Source organism: Tenrec ecaudatus, chromosome 3, assembly GCF_050624435.1.
Source record: "Tenrec ecaudatus isolate mTenEca1 chromosome 3, mTenEca1.hap1, whole genome shotgun sequence".
Taxonomy (NCBI): domain Eukaryota; kingdom Metazoa; phylum Chordata; class Mammalia; order Afrosoricida; family Tenrecidae; genus Tenrec; species Tenrec ecaudatus.
Window position 1 is genome coordinate 139906467 of NC_134532.1, and position 25349 is coordinate 139931815.

At 46.4% G+C, this 25349-nt stretch overlaps 1 protein-coding gene across 1 annotated transcript in view; it reads right to left on the bottom strand.

Moving 5' to 3' along the window:
* Positions 1–24922, bottom strand: part of GPAT3 (glycerol-3-phosphate acyltransferase 3) — an 87856-nt gene extending 62934 nt beyond the window's left edge. The window contains exons 1-3 of the mRNA XM_075544085.1: positions 24772–24922; positions 24184–24481; positions 12827–12893 (exon numbers count right to left, since the gene is read on the bottom strand). Coding sequence (XP_075400200.1) covers positions 12827–12893; positions 24184–24324 — 208 coding nt within the window. The 5' untranslated portion in view covers positions 24325–24481; positions 24772–24922. The remainder of the gene's footprint in view (positions 1–12826; positions 12894–24183; positions 24482–24771) is intronic.
* Positions 24923–25349: the final 427 nt, after the last annotated feature.

Consider the following 25349-nt stretch of genomic DNA (forward strand, 5'->3'; position numbering starts at 1 on the left):
ATGCATGACATTTTAGCATAATGCTAAATATGATGAAACTTCAAAGGATTCATGGAAAAAGTAGAAATAAAAGATAATGGAATTTTTTTCCTTGAACTTTTTGAAGCCCCCACGTGTTCTTAATAGACATTGTTTCTTTGGACATTTTGTTGATGAGCTAAACTTAACTATTCTGAGTTAAAGCTCTTAGTTCCACCAATAAGTACCCATGGAAGCCAACCAGTTTAAGTCAAGTCATTAAGATTCAGCCTTGTAAAGGCACTCCGCTCTCTTGATCCATGGGTCAATAAACCTAGCTCCACAACTACCAAAGATACCTCACTCCATCCATCAGCCAAGGTCTTCAGCTTTCTTGTTCCATAAGTCAGCACACCTACTGTAACTGCCTTGCTCCACCGGCTAGGAAGACCACTGTGTCATCTTGTACCAGTCCCCTAGTTCTGCTGCCCCCCTGGGTGCTGTTGTTACTGTCTCTGGTATTACAACAGCTGTCCATCTCATGGGTCTAGGAGGTTCTCAACATAGGGACCATGGATCTAAAGGATATGCTCCACCCTGGACTTTCTGAGTGGTGATCAGGTCCTCCCTTTCAAGTTCTCAGGTGGCTCATTTAAAGCCTAATGGGATGATAGCAAAGCTGACCAATCTCCTTATTAAAGTTCCACACACCTTAGCAAGGTGTCCAATCCCTTTATCTCATCAACCCACCTAATCATTTGTTGGGGGTTACATGATGATGGCAAGAAAGGCCATGTAAAGAGATCCACCTCATCACAATAGGAGAATTTGAGGAGACAATGGGGGAAAAAATCTTTCAACTGAGTAGATGAGAAATTGTTAAATGGTTAAAAAGGGTTAAGATGAATCTAGTAGACACTGATGGAGTTGAGACAAAGATTCTAATGCTGCCCTACAGGAGGCTGGAGTACTGAAGGAAGCTCCTGTTTGTCCCTCAACATTAAAGAAGGGTATATATGTTTGTTCTGCTCACCTCTATTGGGAGGGATTTCATAATGGGAAATCCCACCTGGGACCTTGTAAAGAAGATGCTCCATACCGATTCAAAGGAGGAGGGCAGAGACCCAAAGTCCATCTGTAGACAACTGGACATCCCCTCACAGAAGGGTCAGAAGGAAGAGATGAGCCAGTCAGGGTGCAGTGTAGCACCGTGAAAACAGACATTGCTCTAGTTCTTTAATGCTTTCTCCCCCGACTATCATGACCCAGTGCCACCTTGCAAATCTGGCTAGACCAGAGCATGGATATTGATACAAATAATAAGAGCTCTCGACACACATGGACTGCAAGACAGATAAACCCCTTATTGGGAGTAGCAATACCATGAGGGTAGGGGGAAGGTGGTGGAGAAAGGCTGAACTGATTGTAATGATCAACGTATAATACACACACACCCAGGGAGACGAACAGAAATGTGGGTGAAGGGAGACAGCGGATAATGTAAGATATGAAAATAAAAATTATTTATAATTTATCAAAGGTTCATGAGGGTGGGAGGGTGGGGTGGGGAAGAGGAGCTGATACCAAGGTCCCAAGTAGAAAGAAAAATGGTTTGAAAATGATGGCAACATATGCACAAATGTGAGCCAGGAGTTTGTTTGTTTGTTTTGTTGGTTTTCTTCAAAAGTACTACCCTGGAACCACCTGAGAAATGACCTGAGCTCAGTGCTAAGTGGACAATGCCCCACGTGTAACTTTAGTGACCAGCAGAAGGCTACGTGGTTCACAGGGGGCAGCTCCAGTGACATGCACAAGCACTAAAACCAGAAGATAGAAAACCCCTGATTGGAAATGCAATGGACTCAACTGCACGCTGCCTTCCTAGCTGGATAGGAAAACTGAGTGAGAGCCCTCATGTTTCAGTGTTTTCCAGTTCAGGAGCAGTTACCAGCAGCTTGGCAAATGCGTGATGGAAAACTGGACTATAAAAGGGACACTTTTAATCATGAGAGCCATGCTGTGGCTGTTTTTAGAAACCCCGAAGTCGGTTCCAGCTCCCAGCAGCCCAGTGTACACTAGAAAGAACCACGGCCGGTCCTGAGCCACCCTCACAATGCTTCTGTGTGTGCGGCATGGGTCTACGGAAAGCATTCTGGGAATTTCCGAGGGAGCATTATAGGGCATGCAGAAAAACCCTCTTTCTGGATCAGAAAGTGATTGGAATCAGAAGTCAATCCATTGGTCTGCTGGTGTGAGGTGGCCGATTGGGCCCATGAAATGAGTGAACTCAGGGCTGCCACAGCAATGCAGAGATGGGTTCTATCTAGAGCATCCTTCTCACTCCTTCAGAGGCACGAAATGCTGATGAAGACAGCGCACTCTGCCAGCAGACGCTGTCCCGTGAGAGGAAAAACCTGCACATATTAGACCAATAACACCGCTGGCCCTAGGGGCCTGCCGATGGTTCCTCACAGGAATAGTTACTCTGGCCCGGGCTTTGCATATCCCATGACAGATGCAAATGTCAAAAACACGCTGAAGGGATCGGGAGTTTTGTGTGTCAATGTGTGCCATCAAGTCCTATGAAGGTGAGTCAAAAATACTGCCACTGAGGCTCCAGTTCGTACTTGCATACATGTATTTCAAACAAAACGGACTTATATCAGTGGATGGTTGCAAACAAGATCCTTCAATACTAAATGCCTTAGTCTCATTGGGGCACCTTTAAAAATCCCAGCAAACAGTGGCTTCCCAGTGGATCTGCTGAGCCAGGAAAATTCAAGACAGAGAGGTCGGCTCATGTTATGGCGACTGTTTCTTTAGGATTCCAAAGAGGGCACCCTGACAGACTTTTCTCAAAGGACACAGGGCCCCACAGAAGCTTATGAAGGAAGACTTTTTGTTTGTTTGTTTGTTTGTTTTAATCATTTTATTGGGGCTCATACAACTCTTATCACAATCTATACATACATCAATTGTATAAAGCACATTTGTACATTCGTTACCCTCATCCTCAAAACATTTATTTGTTCTCCATGTAAGCCCCTGGCATCCGCTCCTCAGTTTTCTCCCTCCCTCCCCGCTGCCCCTTCCCTCCTGAACCCTCGATAATTTCTTTTTTGTCATATCTTACACTGTCCGATGTCTCCCTTCACCCACTTTTCTGTTGTCTGCCGCCCAGGGAGGAGGTCACATGTAGATCCTTGTAACCGATTCCCCCTTTCCAACCCACCCTCTCTCTACCCTCCCAGTATCACCACTCACACCACTGGTCCTGAAGGGATCATCCATCCTGGATTCCCTGTGTTTCCAGTACTGACTTTTTAAGAACACAGAAACTGCATGGATGAGAAGGCTGGGAAAATGGCACTGCAGCGTGTTTCTCCATCAGGACAATGCACCTCATCGCGTTTCAAGGGCAGCAAGGACCGTCCTATGGGAATCCCATGGAGTAACTTTACCCCATTCATCCTATACTTCTGATCTTGCCCCTTGAAGTTCTTTTTGTTCCCAAACCTCAAAGGCCATTTGACAGGAAACTGGTGTTCCTCAAGGGTGCCTGAACTTGTAGGGTTTTTGTAGTAAAAATTGAAAAGCACAAAAATCTCCAGAGAATCATGAAAGAGATGGAAACAGCACCTTCACAAACAGTATGAGACCCTGGGGAAACTGATCACAATGATCTACATATAACCCCCTCCCAGGGGGACGGACAACAGAAAAGTGGGTGAAGGGAGACATCAATCAGTGTAAGACATGAAAAAATAATAATAATTTATAAATTATCAAGGGTTCATGAGGGAGGGAGGGGCAGGGGAAAATGAGGAGCTGATATCAAGGGCTCAAGTAGAAAGAAAATGTTTTGAAAATGATGATGGCAACATATGTACAAATGTGCTTGACACATGGATGGATGGATGGATGGATGGATGGATGGATGGATGGATGGATGGATGGATGGATGGATGGATGGATAGAAGAGCTCTATGCGCCCTTGATAAAATGAAAAAGAGAGAGTATGAGACCCAACTGGTGGATACACTGAAGAACAGTAACTTCACATTTTTATGTATTTAGGAAGGAGTGTCTGTGATTTTGTGGCCATATTTTTGTCCTGGCCCCATATTTCATCAGACCAAGGAGCACTCTTAACAACCCAGGGTGCAGCAATGGGCCAAGAAATGTCATATGAAACAGACAACATGCCATGTGGCAGAGCACCCTCAGAATAGTGATTGAGTAAAGAATTCAAATGGTCAAATGAAACGTTTGCTATTGAAAAGAGCAGAGGAAAGCATGAAGGTCTATCCTGCATACCTTCATAGGTGCGCACTCATGCTCAGCCTGAGAAGAGCCACGGGGAGGTCACCGCTGCACCAAGCCCTGTATTTCCCCCAGGGACCTGAGGAAGCTGCTGGTGTCACCACCCAGTTCTTCCCTTCATCACCTGAAATGGCATTTCCCCTGATAGATGACTAGAGATGCAACTGCAGGTGATCTCTCTGCAAAGGACTGTAACCACACCCCTGAACCTGTACATCAGAATTCCTAAGGGCTTACTGCAATGGATTGGGCCTTCCTGTCACCTGGAAAAATGGTTATAGACAGTGAATACTGCCCTATCACCTAGTAGTCTGGACAGCCCACTAATGTTGTGGCTCTGTCATTATGTAAGGTCACGCAGCATGAATGGAAATGGACTGAGGAGGAAGTACTTACTAGACGGGGCTTGCTACCAGCAATCTGGCTGCCACGGCAGCTGAACCTGATTCCACTTCCTAAGGTGGAAAAGCTTAGGTAAAAATGAATGACAAATAGAAAGGAGAAATGATTGCTGAATGTAACCAAACCAAAAAGAATTAAATACAATGCCACCACAGGGTCAATTCGGAATCACAGACCCTCTCTCTATAGAACAGAGTAGATCTTAACGGAAGTAGTACATCCCATGTTGTTCTCTCCAAAGCAGCCGGTATTTTTAAACTGCTGACCTTTAGGTTAACAGTCCCAAGTGTCACCCACTGCGCCACCAGGGCTCCTTAGCTGAAGGCGAAGGAATAAATGAACAGGTTATACAGCAGGGAAATCTAATATTTATGCTGATCCCTCCAATGTGGCTCAGAGCGAGAGAATAAAATTCTCTCAGTTAAATTTTGATCAGAGCCTGAAAGAATGAAGATGAGATAAATTGTATAAAACCTGACAGATCTAATGGATACCTGCAACACTCTGCGTACTTGGTAGCCTCAGTCTGAGGAATCTCTGTGCTACTGAAGGACTAATTGTTCGTGAGTTTTAGACTGAGAAAGTGATTTGGGATGGGAACATTTTTTCCAATGGCGAGAACTTCCCAGCCCACTAATTAACAGAGCAGTTAGAAATCATTACGATCTTCTGCCTTCCCCTTTCCTGTCTAACCACTAGATCCTGCTAAGTCATCATTGGCCAAGTTAAATGCTAAGTCATTTACTTCCAGAAGTTTAAGAGCACATAGTTATAAGCAAACCTTTAATTTCGATGTTGAAAACAGCAAACACGGCTTAGCCTAAAGATTGGAGATTCAAGCTCACCCAGGCACCTGCCAAAGGAGGCCTACTTTCCAAAGCTCAACCACACCAATGACTGCCATTGAGTCCGTTCTGATTAGAGCGACCAATAAGAAAGGTAGACCTGCCCCTCTGAGTTTCTACCTGTTTATGAGAGTAGAAAGCCTTGCCTTTCTCCCTTGGAGTGGCTGGTAATTTCGAACCGCTGACCTTGCAGTTAGCAGCCACATAACCACTATGCCACCAGGGCTCCAAAGGGTGTCATTGAAAATCCTGTGAAGCACAGTTCTTTGACACACATGGGATTTATGAGAGCCGGGATCACCTTGAGGACCAACTGGAAAGATTGGAGGACTGTGGGATTGTAGGGTAACTGTGAGGTCGTCAGCTTGATGGTGGTGGTGGTTGTTAGGGGCCATTTAGCTGTTTGACTCATAGCAGCCCCATATGACAGAGTAAAATGGCCCCACTTGGGTTCCTGGGCTACAGTCTTTATGGAAGCAGACCACCAGATCTTTCTTCTGAGGAGCCCCTGGTGGGTTCACACCACTAATCTTTGGGTTGGCGGTCAAACACGGAACCACGTAGCCACCAAGGCTTCCAGCTTCCCTTGGGAGGTAATCTCAAATTGCTCTCTACAGTGGCTAAATTAAGTTTTCATCAAATTACACTTGAGAGATATACAACGACTACTCTGATGGCTTTCAGACAAATACATAACAATTATAGTAAATAACCATAACACTCAAATAACCTTTGCCTTCTACCGCCCTGCATTTAAGATGTGAGAATGACTGTGTATGATAGCCCATTGGATTGTCTCAGAATCACCTGCCACTAAGCAATTGTTATTTCAAAAACATAAACTCTATTTTACCCCTAATTTTTTTTCCATATTCACACATGAACTCTACATTAAGGAGACAGTATTACAACCCCGGGGTGGCACAGTGATGAGGCACTCACCTGCTAACCAAAATGGTTGGAGGTTCATGTTCACCCAGCACTACCTCAGAAGAATGATGTGGTAAGCTACTTCAAAACAAACAAACAAACAAAAACAAAACAGGCAAGAATACCCTATGGTGCATGGTCCTACTTAGAATAACTCCAAGACAGCTGGTTTAGCAAAAGCAAGTAAGCATTTGGCCATGACAAAAGAAAACCCAACCTATAATCTTTCCATATCCAGTATCTGTTGAGTTGTTCTGATCCCTACAACAAGTAGCCAGATCAGTTCCAGAATTTTATTAATAAGGAAACCCATTAAATGTACTCTACATCATGTCTGGAGGGTAGCAGGTACTGAGTGTTCTTCAGAGTTTACACTCAGACAACAATACTAAATCAACTAGCTGACTTAAACAGACCATTAAAAACACATTGACCCCACCAGGCCGTGAGGATGATGTTCCTGATTAGAGCAGCCAGTCCACAGAGAGAACAACATGGCTGGCCTCACTATGAGACATGACACCCCTCACTGACCCATGGCGCTACAGGGGACAGCACTGGAGACACAGTGTGGGAACTGCACCTGACCTGATCCCAACACACCGAGGCAAAGCACTGGGGGAGTGCAGCGGAACAGCAAGGGAATGGAGAGGCAAGGTCCCCAGGGAATGCTGAAGGTGGACTTTGGGGTCAGGGCGTGGTGCCCCAACAGACTGGACTGGAAAACACTCCTAAAGGCCAACAAACGATCCTTGAACTAAAAGAAAAAAATTTTAAAGACATTGACCAAGGCAAAAGGAGTACAGACAAACAACAGTGTACTCTTCAAATTTCTGTCACCGAGTGTTAGTGAAGATTTTCCATGAATTCCATAAACCCAGTAGTGAATGCTGGTATAATCAATATGTACAGTATGGTTAGTCAAATGCCTTGCAGAAAGAATTCCAAATGTAAAACAATAGAGGAAAAAAGAGCTAGAAGACCTGAATTTTCTCAGAACACTTCTAAAAACAGAAATGTCACCTTAGCATTTTGTCCCTTTTGCAGGTGTGGAGTTAAGAAGGGGTAGGGAGGTCAAGAGATGGAGGCAGAGAAAATTAGCAGAAAAGCTACATTAAACAGTAGGCCACCTAACTTCAAACCTTCAGGTGTGGTGCCTGCTAGGTAGGGAAGTGAGGACGTTCAAAGGCTGTGTTCATTCCCTATTGCCAATAGTGCTAACAAAGTCAGGTCAACGAAAGATGAGTAGGCAGAAGCTCTAGGGAACTTTGCCACCCTGACTGAGTCATAACTTCTCTGTATTGTTTGTGAATCACTTTCAGGTCAAGGGTAAAGGCAGGCCTTTATTCAAATAAGTAACTAAGCTCTGGTGGCCGCACAGGGTAAGTACTCAGCTGCCAGCCAAACACGCAGTGGTCTGAATGTGGGAGAAGGATGCAGCAGTCTAGTTCCGTAGAGATGTACAGCCTTGGAAGCCCAGCCGATTCTTCAGCTCTGCCCGATCCTACAAGGGAGTTAGGAGGGGAAACAACTCAAGGGCAGTAGCTTTGGTTTTGCAACATGTCCTAGTATCATTATGCAAATATAGAATGAATCTTGAGCCACAAAAATCAGTAAAAATTGAAAATATGAAAATCACTGATTCAATCCCATTAGGCATAATAGCTCCTGGAAATCAGTCAGGTATCAAAAAGTGCGATGGGCTTTTTTGTCCATCTTAATAGTCAAAAAGCCCTTGTGCTTTTTCTCAAAATCCACTGCCACTGAGTCAGTTCCAACTCACAGCAACCCTCGAGTACAAGGTAGAACCGTCCCCGTGGGTTTCCAAGACTTGAACTCTTTACAGGAATAGAAATAAAGCCTTGTCTTTCTCCCATGGAGCGACAAGTGGTTTTGAACTGCTGACTTTGCGGTTAGCAGCCCAACTAATAACCACGGCACTAACAAGGCTTCTGCTGTACTACTTTAAAAAGGTAAATAAGGACCTCAGGGTCTGAGGGCACGCATTTGTCCTGTGCCTGGTGTACGAGAGCTTCGATTCTAAGCACCTGAGCACCCAGGTACACAAAGGGCTCTGGATGGCAGTGGCAGCCCCAAATCTACTCCTGCAGAATCCTCACATAGATTAAGCCTACATTAAAGTCTTTCTGATCATTAACCAAGGATGTCTTTGCCTTCAGACAGAGTATCTTGGAAAGTAGACGACTTCACCCTTCTCCAGTCAGGCCAGAGAGGGGCAGTCTCTCTAAAGGGCTTGCCTGGGTGTGTCCAAGACTATCAGTCTTTCCCTGACTGCCTTGGGTTGGAAGAACCTGGACCAATCTTGTAAATGCTCTATCTAACAATGTATGGGTCCTCATCATGGCCCTGTTCCTGCTCCTGAAGGCCCACCTATAACTATGATCCCGCCAACCATGAATTTGTGACAGTCTCCTTGGTTCCATGTCTTATTTAATTGTGAATTCTCAAATGCCACTTTTCCCCTTTTGCTAATGGCCTCCCTCGTCAGGATGATGTGTCTTTTGTCGTGTTTGTTTAAGACTTAATTAATGTTCTCAAATTATGTGAGATTGGGGTCTCTCGGGTTCCCTAAAACATTGGAAAGGTGGAAGAACAGTTGATGCCAAGAAACAAGGAAATGAAGTCTCTTCCTGTGTTTGCCTTCAAATGCTATGACTCAGGCTCAATCGCTGCCTGGGAAGGAAAACCCAAGTAATGGGTTAGCTCCATATTCTCCACGGAGGTTCAACGTTCAATCGAAAGGAGTTTCTCTGTGATGCAAGTGATCAGTGCACCAGGCTGCTCAGCAAAAGGGGCGCAAGCCCACCAAGAGCAGCTCAGAACAAAGGTTTGACAACTTACTGCCCAAAATCTGCCAATGAAATCTCTGAGGAGCACATTTCTACTCTGACTCTCATGAGGTCGCCATGAGCAGAATCCACTCTATCGAAACTGGTAGGCTAATATGGAGAAAGGTGTGTTAGTGCATCTTAATGTTAACAATAAGGAGAAATCCTTAGACCCAGAAGAGGAAGCTGCTTATACAGCTTCTACTTACAGTCATACACAGAATATATAAACTGGGTAGTTCATTAATAACAGATCCAGTTGAATATGGCAAGAGATGGGGGTAAAAGATCTTTAACTATAAAAATAGTATTTCCCTGGGTTCCACTTCCAAGTGGTTTATTTAATAGTCACATTTAAAAAAATAGAATATGCTTATCTAAATATAAGAAAAGAGGAATGAATTTATTAGAAAAATAAAAATTAAATCATTGTTTTCCCCAAATTAATCTCATTGTGAGCTCTCCAATCCTGTTATCAAGATTGCATTATTTATCGACGCATCAAAAAAGCACCCACACGCTGAGACCCTTGCCTAAACTGCGTGACCCTTGCTGGCACTTTGACTGGTTCACCAGTGACTTATGCCACCATTGGCTGCAGAACAAAAACAAGATGCTACGAAGGCAAAAGGTTGCACCAGCCGAGCACACCAGCATGCCAAGCATTTCATCACCTTCTGTCACCTGTCACTAGGACTGTGACGCTGCCTCTCTAATGACTGACCACAGAGGTGCGTCAGCAAAGCACACACCCTGCAATGCCTGGCTTTCGCAAGCGTGGACACAGGCTGGCAGCAGGAGCATACCAGGCACAGTTGTGGGATGACCAGATGAGCGCAGCTAGCTCAGAGCCTAAATTAGATCATGCATGGCCCTTTGCTCATGCACCGCTTTCAGCATTCATCCCTGTGGCCTGTTGAATGCCCGTCTCCCCACGGGGATCACGCCACAATCACCTCTGGATTCCATGTCAGTCACATGCATCCGATGTTCAATCACTATGAGCACGGGTGCTCCATTCCACAGGTTAAATTTTTAAAAGACAGTCATGTTTGGATTAAATTGTGTCCCACGAAAGGATAAATTGAAATCCTGCCCCAACACGGAGGAACGTGACCTTATTTGGAAGCAGGGTCTTTGAAGTGATTGTCATTGAATGTGAGATCATCCTGGAGTAGCCACAGCTAGAAAAGAAAATGACTACTGCCCAGCTGATTCAAATCAGAGCGTCCTTGTCGGATGGTGTAGAACTGTCCCACAGGGCTCTTTACAAAAGCACACTGCCACATATTTCTTCCGTTGAGTGGCTGGTGGGTTCAAATTGCCAACCTTTCCATTGCAGCTGAGCGCTTAACCAGTGTGCCACCAGAGCTCCTTTCCTGGAGTAGAGTGGGTCCCATGCCTACGTGAACCATAAGAATGGCAGAGACACGCAGGGAAGAGTTGTGACCAAAGAGGCAGAAATTGGAAAGAAGGCAAACCAGGAACATCAAAGACTGCCAACTGTCCCAGCAGCGCGTAAGCAGAGCATGGAGCAGATCCTGGGCCAGAGCTCCAGCACAGACCCGCTGTGGTCAAGACCCTGGTTTCCCACTCCCAGTCTCCAATAGTATGGCAACCAACTGTGCTACTCTGCTGCAGTCTGCTAGGAAACACGGAAGCTGCCACTCTGAACGCAGCCTGACGCAGGTAGCCATCAGCCTCATGATGTCCCTTTTCTCCTTCCCGTCCACTGTCTTCTGGAAGTACCCGGGGAAAGAACAAAAGCAGACAAAGATGAAGACTAGACAAGGAAGCTGAGTGTCCCCCAGACAGGCCAACATTCAGGGGGACTGGGTCCCTATTTGAGGTGATGAAAAAACTTTTAGAAACAGATCATCATGGTGATTTGCACCACGTGATAAACATGACTGATGTTACCAAATCGTATACTTATAAATGGTTGAGATGCCAAATATTTTGCTATGTATATTTTACAGCAATAAAAAACCGTTAAACTTCTCATTGTGTGTTAGGTAAAGGCTTAAAGATCAGATCATCAGTTTTGCAACAATACAATTTTTTAATCATTATATTGGAGGGCTCTTACAAATCTTATAAGAACAATGCAATTTTTAAAAAGAAGAAGTAAACTCAAACAGAACCAACCATCAAACTCAAACTCACTGCCGTCAAAATTCTGACACACCTTGATCCTATAAGACAAAGTGGAACCGCCTCTTTTGGATGTCTGAAGTTAAAAATATTTTTTAAGAGCCAAAAGCTTCCTCTTTGTCCTTTAGAGCTGCTAGTGGGTTCGAACTGCTCATCTTGAGTTTAGCAGCTCAACATGTAATCCACTATGCCACCAGCGCTCCTCTAACAGATAAGAGGAGCCATAAAATCCCCATTTCCATCCAGGCCAAAGAAAATAATTACTGTATATCTGCTTCTGGTGAGCTTTTAATCCTCTTAACCTCCCAAATTGAATCAATCTGAGTCCCTTCTTAAAGGAGCCCTGCTGGTTAAACAGTGGGATGCTAATTGCCAGCTCAAAACCACCAGCCAGTCCATGGGAGAAAGATGAAGTTGTGTAACCCCATAAAGATTGACAGTCCCAGAAACCCTGAGGAGCAGTGCTACTCTGTCCTATGGGGCGGCAATCAGCTGGAATCAACTCGAAGGCCGACGCAGTGGGATCGGTGTCCTTTTAAAGTCATGACCCAAAGCACCACCACCACCCCTCTAACGCACAGGGCCTCAGGGAATTTCACTCGAGCTCCCTGTTAACGACCCACTGTGTCTCCATGTACAGCAGGAAGCCAGCAGGGTCTTAAGTGATTTTTAAAATCCTCATTCCAAGGGGAGAGATTCATTTAGACATAAAGCAGGTGGGATTGATTAGGTCGGTTTATTTGCTAGCTCTTCTGCCCAGCGGCTAACCCGTCTCCTACAGGGGAGATAGGACAATGCTCAACTCGCTTTGAGAAATATTGAACTAAAATAAAACTAAGTGCTTTCCTTTATGTCGATATTTCCCCAGTGTTTATTATTTATAAAATAAGACTCTCCAGAAGGAAGGTGTGGTGGGTCTGTGGTGATTCCCAATTTACTTCCAATGTAATCTGTGGGCTGCCATCAACACTCAGCAGGAGAGGGCTTTGAAGAGCCCATTTTGAGAAGCGCCTGTTAGAAGAAGGTGTCTCTAATAGATGAAACCTCAATAATAAGTGTGTAAGTCCCGCGCGTCCAATTAACCTTAGATTTTCTTAAATCTTTTAAATACAGCTTTAAAACCATGAGCGGCCACTTTTAAATACAAGGCCTCCTAAGGAAAACAATACCTGTAAAATCGAGTTAGCTTATCAGCAAGAGAAAGTCAATAAAACTCAGGCAATTGCTATTTTTGCACAGAGAAAAGGGGTATGAGTGATCCTAAGCCTATAGATGGCATTGCTCTCCACCTATATTGAATTTAAATTGGTTGCAACTCTATCCAATTTTACTATTTTAACATTGATAATGAGCAGGAAGACTTACCAACAGAAGCTGAGCTTTTAAGACCTGACTCCTCTGGGACTCCTTTTTGAATTCGTAATGTAGCCCACTGTTCAAAACCAAACAAAAAAACATTCATTTAAACCATTGACAGATAAAATTCAAAGCCACTTACTCTTCACCTGTATAGGATCCCTGAGTTGGCATCTCCACGGCATTGAGTTTGGTTTGGTTTATCAAATGTGGAATTAAAAATTAGACTGAGGTGCTATTTGATTAAGGAGAAACTCTAGGTGAACTCTGATAGAGCAACATTCCAAGACTCAAATAGTCTCCCCTGCCCTATCTAGTAGAATTGACTCGATGACAGTGAGTTAGTATACTGCAAAGTGGGTCACTCGCGGGGCTGCTAACTACAAGGTCAGCAGTTTAAAACCACCTGAAGCTCAACAGGAGAAAAATGAGGCTTTCCACTCCCATTGTTACAATCTGTATGATACGTAAATTATGTGCCAATAAAACTGTTGGGGAAAAAAAATTTACAATCCCAGAAACCCAGAGGCAGCTCCATCATGCCTCATCTGGTCGCGACTAGTCAGACACGGTGAGTGTGAGTGAAATCCTTTTAGGACCATGAGTGGTGAAAACAGTTTGCACTGGGTTGGCAGTCTGAGTCCACCCAGCAGAGCCACAGGGCGAAAAGACGGGCAATCCGCTTCCAGAGGGACTACAGCGACAACAGACCTCTAGGGAGCAGGTCACTCTGTCACGCCATGTGTCCGTTTTTTTCTTTAAACCCCTCGCACCTCCAAGTATCCCCAATCAAGCACTTCTTGATAAAACCATAAAACGTGCGGTCAAGAGTACCGGTTGTGAAGTCGACTATCTGGATTAACTCCTCCAGGCCTGTGTCATTACCTGTAAAATGAGGCTAATGGCTCCTATCTCATAGGGTTTCTGTGAGAATGATATAACACCTGTAAAGACTCAAACATGGAGCTGAAATAAAGCTAACTATTGATCTCATATTCAATTTGATTTCTGTGTATTCCATCTGGAGAAGTCCACATGCAAGTGCTTTTTGGCTATTTTTCTAGGTGATGAAAACAATATTTAGAAGATTAAAATTCTAGAAGCTAAAGAAGTTTCAGTTGACTGATTTGAAAGGGATGGGAAGGGAAGGCTGTAATAATCACAACCCGGGCGCGAGCCAGGAGCGCTGATAGCATAGTGGATTCCGTGGTGGGGTCCATGCTACTTGCTGCTCCCACAAAGATGTACAGCCTGGGAAACCCATCTAGACAGTTCTACTCTGTCTCATACAGGCGCTAGGAGTTGAGATCAACCTGACTGCAGTGTTGGGGGAACCTAAGCACCCTTGAAGGGGTGGGGGAGAGGAAATGTATTAATATGTCAAAGAAAGCTTCAGTCATTGATCGACTCACAGGAGTTACACAGAAAAGTGACAGATAAAAACTGATCAAGAATGAATACCCCAAACATGCTCCTGAAGGTCAAGGCATGAGGATTCTTCAGGACCCTTGCACAGCAGCCCAAAGAGCCAAGCATTCCCTTGCACTTAGAGAACAGCCTATGAACGGAGCTCTGATCGTCAGGGCTGCACATGGCAAGTGACTGGGGGGAATCTTGTTACATCTTTTTTTGCTTTCCTTGCTGATTTGGTCCAAGAGATCTCAGACTTGGAATTGGCACCCTCCCATCTTTTCTCAACTGAGGTCAAAGGTTTCTTAGCCATAGTTTCCTATAGACCAAAGAAGAGATTTTAAAGTATACAAACACAATCATTTCAGCACCCCATTTTTTCAGTTGTGGGTTTGTGCTCTTTTTATTTTACACAAATAGCACATACGTGAGGGCAAGATGATTACTCTCTAGTCATTCATATAATGAAAGGTATGTGTATTTGGGGGCGCCCCCCCTCCAAGAGCATGTGCTACACACAGCCCCTTGTTCTGCTTCCAGATAGATTGCAGAACCCACAACCTCTCCTGAAATGCTTCTCCAAAGGTCTGCCCGACAAAAACAGTTATGCTGGTCAAGATCGGCAGAGCTCAAGGTTGGGGGAAAGCCATTTGGTACCAAGGGGAATTTGCACTGAAAAAAAAACACATTTTTTTTTCCTCTTTAGGCTTATTCTCCAGTGAGAAGGAAAAGGTACTTTGTCGTCAGAGAAATGCACAGAGCACGTCATCCCGTGCATTTGTTAAAATCCTCCTTTGGTCAGCATTCCCATGAGATACAAATATTTCCACATATTGACCCATTCTGTGGGGCCTGTCACAAGCCTTTCACCATACCTCCTGAGCACTAATTTTCCAATCACGTTCCTTCCGAATCACTTGACTACCCATCCAAACCATTGCCCCCAGCCTATAGACTTGAACTTCTGGCCAGCTCTCCTTCCATACAAAATAAACCACCAAGTGCGCTGCATCTGCCGTAACGCTATCCCTCTCCCCCTGCCTTCCAGGTAGGTCCCAGCAAGAGGCGGCAGCACTGCCACCATCCGTGTCTGAGTGGAGGCTGCATATTGCACAGATCTGTACCGTAACCCAAACCCAAGTTTTCTCTTCCTCAGACTCCCTGAGAGTCTAGGTACAGAGCAGACGCAGCGGGGTGGGGGGGGGGGGAGGTGACAGGTGTAGAGAGAACATGGGCCTTTTGTCCACTTCAAGGAATTTACCTGTGCCTTGGACTCTTGCTTCAGCCTGATCTCGTACGTACCTTTCTATCCAATGGTTCAGGACTACTGCTTTGCAAGTCTGACTTTATGACCCTGTTGCTCAGACAACACCAAGCTAATGAGAGGCAACTCGGGCTGCCCGTAGTGACCCCCAGTTCAGCAATGTCTCTCTACAAGACCCAGCACCAAGCCAAAAGCTGGCTCTCAGAAAGGAAAGTAGCTACCTGCAAATTAGATGGCAAAATTACGCTCTGAAACCTGGAAGTTCTGCACTGTGGTTCACCAGTCGTGGCCTGCCGAAGACTCCACATGGCATCTCTACCTGCCCCTTCGAGCACTCTGGATGCAGCAGCTCGATCACAGAGCCCGAGCGGAGTGGCTTGCACAGCAGCCTGAACCTATGGCAGAGCCTTCTCTTGTTCTGGGCCCCACTCAAAGCTGGCAGCTATTTGTGTCACTTGATAAATAGGCCACAGTTGTACATCCAAATTTAGGATACATTGCCTCTAAAATCCAAAAGAGGCCCACCAGGCACCTTTTCAGTTAAGGGAGGGGTCAGATGCAATAACTTACCCTTCACTTTGAGAAGTAGACCATCTAAACATGCGCCACAACACTGTGCCTCTAGAAATTTCATTGAGGTGAAGGCACTTGAATATTTGTCAGGCTCATGTCCCACATAACTGTCCTATCATTGAGTCTAGAGTCCTTAATTCTTCTTGTCCTTGATTCTATGTCCGATCAACATAACGTCATCAATGTTAGGGACCAGTGTGACATGTCATAGAAAAGAAAGACGATCGAGGCCCCTGCAAACTAAATGAGAATGTAGAATTTAAGTGTAGATATGCTACTGAAGGGCGAGATTGTGAAGGAGTACTGCTGGCCTTCTTACCTAAAGGCAAACTGCTTCTGGTGGCCCTTTGGAACCAGAAGTGGGAGAAAGAAAAAGGCATTGGCCAGATCAATAACTGCACACCAGGTCCCAGGAGAAATATTCATTTGATCAAGCAATTAAACCACATCTGGAGCAGCTGCACCTGGAGCCACCATCAAATTAAGTTTATGTTAATAAACTTATGATAATCCATACTCTTTTCCTAAGTTCCATCTGTCTTTTGCACAAGCCAAATAAGCACGTTGATGGGGGATGTGGTGAGACTCACCACCCCGGCACCCTTCACTGGCTTTCAGTGGCACTGATCTCTTCAGTCCCTCCAGGAATGCGGTGCTGCTTTGTTCTTTTCTACAAAGCAGCAGCTCAGATAGCTTCTATTTGGCTTCTCCTGCCACAAAAACCTTTACTCCCTAGGTCAGTAATTCAATGTGTGGGTTCTGCCAGTGGCTGAGTATGTCTATTCCTATTTGGAACTAGGGAAGTCACTAGCTTCTCCCCCAGATCAGCATATCTGCATGTGGGCGGACCTGCCTGGAGCAGTGTCTCCATTCCTAAGACTGGCGGAAATATGTGTTTTCTGGTGGTCTTAGACAATGCTGTGAAAGGGTCAATCGACCCTTCCAAAGGAGTCATGATCCACAGGTTGAGAACCATATGAGACAACCTGAGCTCAGAGTCCAGACCTCTACATGCCCTACCCCAGCTGAAGGGCCACAATGACATTTTGGGTTCCTGGAATTAGTGATGATTCAGAGCCAGTGCCCAACAATCCCTGAAAATTTTGATTATTTCCTTTTCCCCAATGAACAATCACTCTTGGAAAAGGCTGTAGGCAGGGAGAAAAATTAACAGCATAAATTTTAGGTGGTGTAATGGGGTCTTTCCTCAAAGGACCCAGCCGCACTTCATTCCAGGATTGTGGGTCTGTAACCCAGCTCAAGTCTGGCCATTGACTGAGGAACCGTGATTCAATTCTCATGATTCATATAGAGCCTAGATGACAGGGTAGAACTACCCCTGTGGGTTTCTAAGACTATTAACTCTCTGGGTGTAGAAATCTCATCTTTATCCCCGGGGGTGTGGGGTGTTCCCAACTGCTAACCTAGTAGTAAGCAGCACAACCCATAACCACTATGACACCAGGACTCTTCCACTGTAGTGACATGTCCTAATGCTGTGAGGGTAGTGCCCACTGTCAAACTTGACTTCATGTGTCCCAACGAGGCAGGCTTCAAGAATGCTGGGGATCCCTTCACAAATTTGTTCCTCATCGTTGTTCTATAAAGCGTGTCCTCTTCAGGGGTGGCTCTGTGAGTCCAACCAGATAAGCCCACTTTCGCAGACCAGTTTCTCTACTCAAACCATACTTTCTATGGTGCAGCAGGGCAGATCTGGCACATCAACTTGATTTAGTGTAGGCTGCCATTTAATCCACACTTCCATAAACCAATTACCGTATATACTTGTGTATAAGCTGAGTTTTTCAGCACAAAAAATGTGCTGAAAAACTGGGGTTTGGCTTATACATGGGTCAGTGGTACCCCAGCAAGGTGTGACATCTCGCTGCCCCCCCCATCCATAACGGGACAAGCGCCCATTATCTCGTGGGTACTTGCCATTTCTCCACTGTTCATTCAAAGCCCTGCTGATGCTGCAGGGTTTTGAATGTTTGTTTACTCACATCTAACCAATCAGAGCCATCCTATGATGTGTATCTTTGAATAAGCCTTTTAAAGACCGTGTGTGAAGGATGTGGCATGAATGGATATTATCTGGTCAAGCTCGACTAACAAAAGGAGGAAATCTCATGAAGCCTGACATAGAGTTAATAGCAAAGTGGGTTCGAGATGCATGGGAAGACATTCCAGAAGACATGGTGCGACATGCCTTCCAGAAATGTAGTATTAATAATGCTATGGATGGCAGTGAAGACTGTGCTTTGTATGAAAATGACAGCAGTGATGGTGATGACAGCGATCTCAGTGAGGACAGCGTCTATGATGACCTCACACCAGCTGAAGCTCTGCATTGGGATACAGATGATGATGAGAAATCTCTTTACATTTGAGCTTGGTTGCTGATTGAGCTCAGGGAATAGTACTCTTAAGGTATCATTGTTGATATCTTATAGTTTTTGTTGAACCTATTTTCCACTTACAGTGCTGGTTTACTAAGGTTAAATGATTTGTCCTTTTATTTATGTTTTTTATTTAAAATAAATATTTAAATACATTACCCCACTGATGTTTCAATTTTTAGTAATTTTATTTTCATTTGTTTTGATTACTGAAACTCACCAATAGCTTCTGCATTTTTCACCCTAGGCTTATACTCGAGTCAATACGTTTTTCTGGTTTCCCAGGTAATAATTAGGTACCTCGGCTTATACTCAGGTCGGCTTATATTCAAGTATATACGGTAAATAACTTATCATATCATGTCCTAACCTCTCAAGCCTTAAGACTAAAGAATCTGTGCTCTGCTTAGTGGGCTCTTATCAATCAAATAAGGTCAATCCATTTTTATGCTGCGTGCACCATGATCCATCCCACACCCTTAGTAGTCATGCCCACATTTGTTCTCAAGGTTCCTGTATGTGTTGGAAAAGCTTAACAGTTCTTTTGGACCATAAGCTGCATGGGCCGGATTAAGCAGTTCTTTTGGAAGGTAACATAACTCTCTTGCAGCACACTGTTTTTCACCTTTGGGGGTTCACTGGGCCTAGTCTAGAAGCAAAAATATATTGTGAGAAGCACACCAGCCTGTCTGACGCAAAGATTCTAAAGAATAAAATCCAAACCCAGAGGAGGAAATAGTACCAGAGTCTAAATTCTGAACACCCAGTTTGCAGAATGTTACGAAGAATCGTGGAAATCCATTTTCAGGGTCCCTATGTGGTTTGAATCTCCAGTGAAGCCCCACCGACCATGATCTACAAAAGCAAAGACCCTCACTATCAGATAAAGAGCTGTGTAAAGTGAGTTTTAGTTAGGCTAGAATGTAACACTTTGCTATCAGATCTCCCTTTTGAATCATTTTGAATTGATTCTGGTTTTTCAATATCTTCTGCTTCTTTCAATAAAGGCTTTTTCTGCTTTATTTGGTCATTGTTGCTAGGTCCTTTTTTGTTTGTTTGTTTTATCTTTGTTTTGTGTGTAAGTCAGGATGGGTGGATCTCTGAAGATAGTAAGAGGATTAATAATTACTTGATGGCACAGAGGTGATGTGGGTGGGGTGGGAGGCACAATCAATAGCAATGGGTACAAGAAGGAGATCCAGGCAACCACAAGGAACAAACCAATTTGCTCACAGAAAGGATCTCCAGTCCATTCTACCTGCACCAAGAATCTTTCTGACCTAATAAAAGAAAGAAGCTCCTTATACTAACTACCACCTCTTTGCCCTCCAAGACAAATGACGTATGTTCCAGTGCAATTAAAAAAGGGGCCTTTTGGAGAGCTTGATTCATAAGGAATCCTGCCTCTGAATGTCTCTGCATCCTGTTGTCGCTGTGTATCTCCGAGTTGGTTCTGACTCACAGCAGCCCATACAACAGAGCAAAGCACTGCCATCCTGCACCATCCTCACGGCTGTCATGTTGGCGCCCATCGTTGCAGCCACCATGTCACTTTGTACCTAGCTGTCATCAACTCACCCCCAACTTATGGTGACCCTGTCTCACCCCCATGACTGGTTGCGGAGCAATCATAAAATCATTTCGATCCACAAGATTTTCACTGGCTAGTTTCCTAAAGTAGACCACCAAGCCTTTCTTCCTCGTCCAGCTTAATCTAAAATATCGAATGTAACCTGTTTAGTAACACAGCAACACACAATTCCCCCCTTGGCAGATGGGGGTGGCTGAGCATGAGGTGAATTGACTGGTGATGGGCCCAGGTCTCCCACATGGAAGGCAAGCGTTCTACCACTGACCCATCGCTACCTTACTCTTTATCACTACAAAACTCAAACTCACTCTCACTGAGTCTGTTTCAATCACAGCAACCCTACAGGACAGGGTAGGATTGCCCTTGCGGGTTTCTGAGCTGCTACTCTTCACCAGAATGGAAAGCTTCGTCTCTCTCTCAAGAAGTTGCTAGTGGTTTCGAACTACAGACCTGTAAGTTACCAGCCAAAAGCATAACCACTATACTACCAAGGTCCCTACAAAAGTTGAGAATAGGTTTTCCCATTTCTGTAAAGGCAGCTATTGGAATTTTGACGAGATTGGGTTCAATCTACAGATGAATCACCTTTAGCTGTTAAAAAGACAGGTTGGTGGTGAGAGTCCACCTAGATGGGCAAAACGGAAGCCTTGGGCTCCTGACAAATTGACGACAGATCTGGACTAGAGTCCCCCTTCCACTGAAACAGTCATCTGTCAGGCTGAAAGCAACTAACTGGGCTATGGAATCAGCCTTGGCAGTTCTTGAGCTGCACCTCGCAGCCTACAAGGCAGGCGGACGTCAGCAGGGAATGTGTGCCCTTAGGTGCTTCGAGTCTAAATCCTGGGCTTCTCCATGACTGGATACATGGCAAACATTTCAGAGTTCTGAGAAAGAGCAAACACCAGCTAAGAAGATTCATGTGGAAAGAGTGCATGCTGAAGGCCGCCTACTAAGGGAAACACAGTACAGTGTGGCCCAGCTCAATGTGACGTCACTGAGAGAGCAAAACTGACATACTTCCTAAGTCAAACCAGCAGAATTAAAAGTGAACAGTTGAATACAATTTCAAAGAAAGGGTTGAAAGAGAGTCACAAAGAGAAAATCCAAGAAAGTGGCTCTTAGTCACCCTTCAAGTCTGGACCAGAATTTCCGCTCCCTGGCTCACTTCTCAGCCAAGCGATAAATGGGTCTACATGGGGAGTAATAACACTGGTGAGTTATGTACACCTTAGACTAATCAACCACCAAATATGAGAAAGGCAGCATTTACCCAAGGACAACGGTTTAGAAGGGTTAGGAAAGAAGGAGAAATGGAAACAAAGAAACAAGTAGGAATTGGGTATACTCAATGGGCTGCCATGGTAAGATGGAACAAGACGTGTATGATTTATAGAATGGAAAACTGATCATGTGCTCTGTGAACCTTTACCAACTCATAATTTAAAAAAAAGAAAAGAGGTTCAATCAAAGCCGTGGCTTCCGAGGGAATCTGCTGAGCCTGTTTCCTTCAAGGCAGAGAGGTCAGTTCATGGTAACTGTTAACTTGGGACTCCAAAGAGATAATCTTGCCAGATATTCTCCAAGGACACAAGACAGTCGTGGAGGGCCGTTAGGAAGAAGCCTTGCGATGGGTGAGAAAACTAGATCGGGGAGAAAAGGGCCAGGAAAGCTGTATTGAGGGACATTCCTCCATCATGACACACTGCACCTGCTCATTTGAGGGGACCAAAGGATTGTCCTTGTAGAAGTCCTCTGGGAAACCTTATCCCACTCACCCGGCAGTCCTGGTCTTGCCCTTTCAGGCTTCTTTATGTGCCCACAATTCAAAGAGCATTGAAAGGAAGATGGTTTGAGTCCCTTGAGGATCCCAAAGCTGCTGTTTTGATGTGGTGTAAGCTGAAGAGCACAGACCTCTTCAGGGAAAGGTTAGAGAGGTGGAAACGCTGCCTCCAGAAGAGCAAAGGTCTACAAGAAGGATATGTTGAGGAACAGCAGCTTCACAGTTTGATGTTTTCACCGAATAAAGCTTTTTATGATTTGGTTGCAACTTGAGAGAGAGAAGCATGGAAACAGGAAGCGCAGAGAAGAATGGGGCAGGCCATTGTACATTAACGGGATTGCAATGATGAGTCGAAGTAAAAACTCACTCACTGCCATGCAGTTGATGATGCTGATGCGTGGTGACCCGATAGGACGGGGTAGAACTGCCCCTTGTGGGGTTCAGAGACTAACTCTTCACGGGAATAGAAAGCCCCCACAGAGCTGCTGGTGTTCTAACTGCTGACCTTTTGGATCGCAGGCCAGTGAGTGAACCACTAAGTCATAAGAGCTCCTGTGAGCTGAAATGAAATGTGAACCGCTGTTGAGTGTAAAACTGGTGGCCCGGTCTGTAAACCTTCACCTAATCCACAATGAGTGTCGAAATGAAAAGGCCTGATGACCTACTTCTGATGACCAGCATTGTAAATCATATGGAGCGCAGTTCTACTGGCCCATAGGAAGGCACCCCAAGTCGGGATCGACTGCACACCACGTGACCCGGGCTGCTAGAACCTCATTGTAAAAATAGTCTTTTCATGGCCACAAACCCTTACAGAGTACCTAACCTATGTGGCCACCCTCCAAATTGCTTGACTTTTTAACTCATTTAAACTCATTTAAACAACTCTATGGGAAATAGGAATTACTGTTGTCTCTCTCAGTCTACAGGTGAGGAAAAGGAGGCACAGAGTAGATGACCTCCCAAGGTCACATATCGAGAAGCAGGAAACCGTAAAACACAGTGCTGCCATAATGACCCAAAAGGACAGAGAACTTCCCTGTGGGGTTTCCAAGGCCATAAATCTTTACATCTTTCTCCCTTGGAGTGGCTGCTGGGTTTGGGGTTCAAACCATACTGTCTGTTTTGGTTAGTCACCAAGCACTGAACCACAGAGAAGCACAAGACCAAAACCAGACTCAACACCGACTCACAGTGACCCTATAGGGGAGTGACCCTATAGACCCTATATACCGTTTCTGCCTGTGGGTTGCAGAAACGGTAAAGCAGTGGTTCTCAACCTTCCTCATGCCGCAACCCTTTAACACAGTTCCTCATGTTGTGCTGACCCCCCCCAACCACAAAATTATTTTCATTGCAAATTCATAACTGTCATTTTTCTGTTATCAATCAGGTGACCCCTGTGAAAGGGTCATTCAACCCCCAAAGGGGTCGCGACCCCCAGATTGAGTACTGCTGCAATCTTTACAGGAGCAGAAAATCTCTCACTTCATGGCGCTGCCGTCATTTTGAACATCTGGCTTAACTACTAGCAGCTGACTGTGCAACACACTCTGCCATCAAGGCTCCTTAGAAAAGTAGAGTTGGAAGTAAATCTCAGTAAACCTGAACCCGCATCTGTGGCCTACCCACTACCACCAGTTTCTCCTCGGTGAGCACGCTCACCTCCTAAATGGAACTCGGAAAAACCCCGGACTGTGTCTAAGTCTCAAACCACACCTCTTCTTACAGGACTATTGGGGAGCTCTATTGAGATACAGTCCTTGATCGTGTAATGAAACCCAATATAAGGATAAACTACAGTTATTCTCTGCAACGCCTACTTCCAACTAACTACTTTCTGGGGAGACACCAGGTCAGTGCGTACCCATTTTCAAGTGCCCTCAGTTAGATAACATTTCCATGACTCCTCAAAAATAAATCAGATAGGTTTCTGCCAGGCAGTAATTAGTGGCTTATCATGCGCATACGTTAGAATAGAGATAGCGCCTTTCTGGACAAGCTGCCCAAGTACACGCGCGAACCTCTGGAACCTGGGGTTGTAAAAGCTGAGGAGAGTGGATGAAGTGGCAGCTGGGCACCGTGTGTTCCAGATAAAGTCTCAATGGAGGGGTCCAGCAGTCTCAGCCCAACTCCCTCCAGCTCCGGTGAGAAGGCGAGATGCTCTCCGGCGCTGCTACGGAGGTAAAACCCAACGCGGGCACCCCGCTGGACGACTCGCTTTGACCAACGTGGACTCAACCCCGACAGCTCCTGCCTTGTCCCCCCCCCCCAAACCCCCCCACCACCGACCGGGTTTTCTCGGAAGCCCCGAGAGGTGTGGAGGCGCCGCATCCTTCCCGCTCTCACCTCTAAAGTCTTCACCAGGATTTTCATGTAGAGCTCGGAAATGCCCAACGACACCCCGAAAGCCGAAGGCAGCAGGATGAGGACCAGCACCAGGGCGAGCCAGACGGAAAGGATCTTCCCTGCGAGCTCGGCGCCCTCCATGGCTCGGCGCGCCTCCTCCGGGCAGGTCCTCGCAGCGGATCGGGGCGGACGGCAGCCCCGGCCTCCAGGCAGTCGGCTGGGGAGCTCCGGGAACTGGGGCGCGGAGCCCAACTCTGGGGAGTCGGCGCAGCTTTCGCCGGGCGCCCAACACTGCGGGCTACAAAGAAGAGGGGAAGGAAAAAACTTTCAGAACTCCGGCAATTTCCCCTTCCTCCCCTCTCCGGCTCCTCCTCAGCCCCGCGGGTGACTCTGCCCGGCTGGAGGCCCCGGCCCCGGGGGGAGGCCACCGCCCGGAGCTCGGACGCCGGCGGGCAGGGCAGCCCGGAGGAATGCGGCCCCGGGTGCGGGAAGGGGCACCGCGGCACCACCGGAGCGCGCGCGCGCCCGCGCCCCACCCCGCGCCGGAGCCACCCGGCCCGGGATTGCGACAGGCGGCGCGGGACGCACCGAGGCCTCCGGGAGCGAGGATCCCTGCGGGCACGCGCGGTTCCAGCGCGCCAGCCGCCCGCGGAACTGCGCTGCGGGCCAGGGCGCTGCCGCCCTATTTCAGAGCCGCGCCCTCGCCCCACCTCCCCGCCACCCGACAGGAACGCCCTTAGCGGAGGGCACCCAGGTCGCCGGAGCCTCCGGGGCCGCCTCTCCTGTCGCCCGCGCCCCGCCTCCCCGCGCCCGGGCTCGCGGCCAAGGGCCTTTCAGAAAACTGGAGTTTCATCCGCAGCGTGTGCGCGTCTCCCTTCACCCCCACCCACCCCCTCCCGAAATGAAGCCGTGACGTCTCCGGAATTCTCGCGGTCTGGGTGCCGTGGGTGTCGCATCTCGGGAAGGAGAGGGGGACGCAACGGGGGAGCGCGGCGACGCGGCGGTGTACTGCGCGCCCCGCCGCGCACGCCTGCTCCCCGGCCCCGCACCGTAGCGCCGGGTGGCCCAGTCTGGGGGACCAGAGCTGGTCGCGACCGCAGGAAGCCCTCTGCGAGTCCCGTGCTGGTCTCAGCCGCCACCCTCAGTCAGTCACAGAAGCCCTTGGG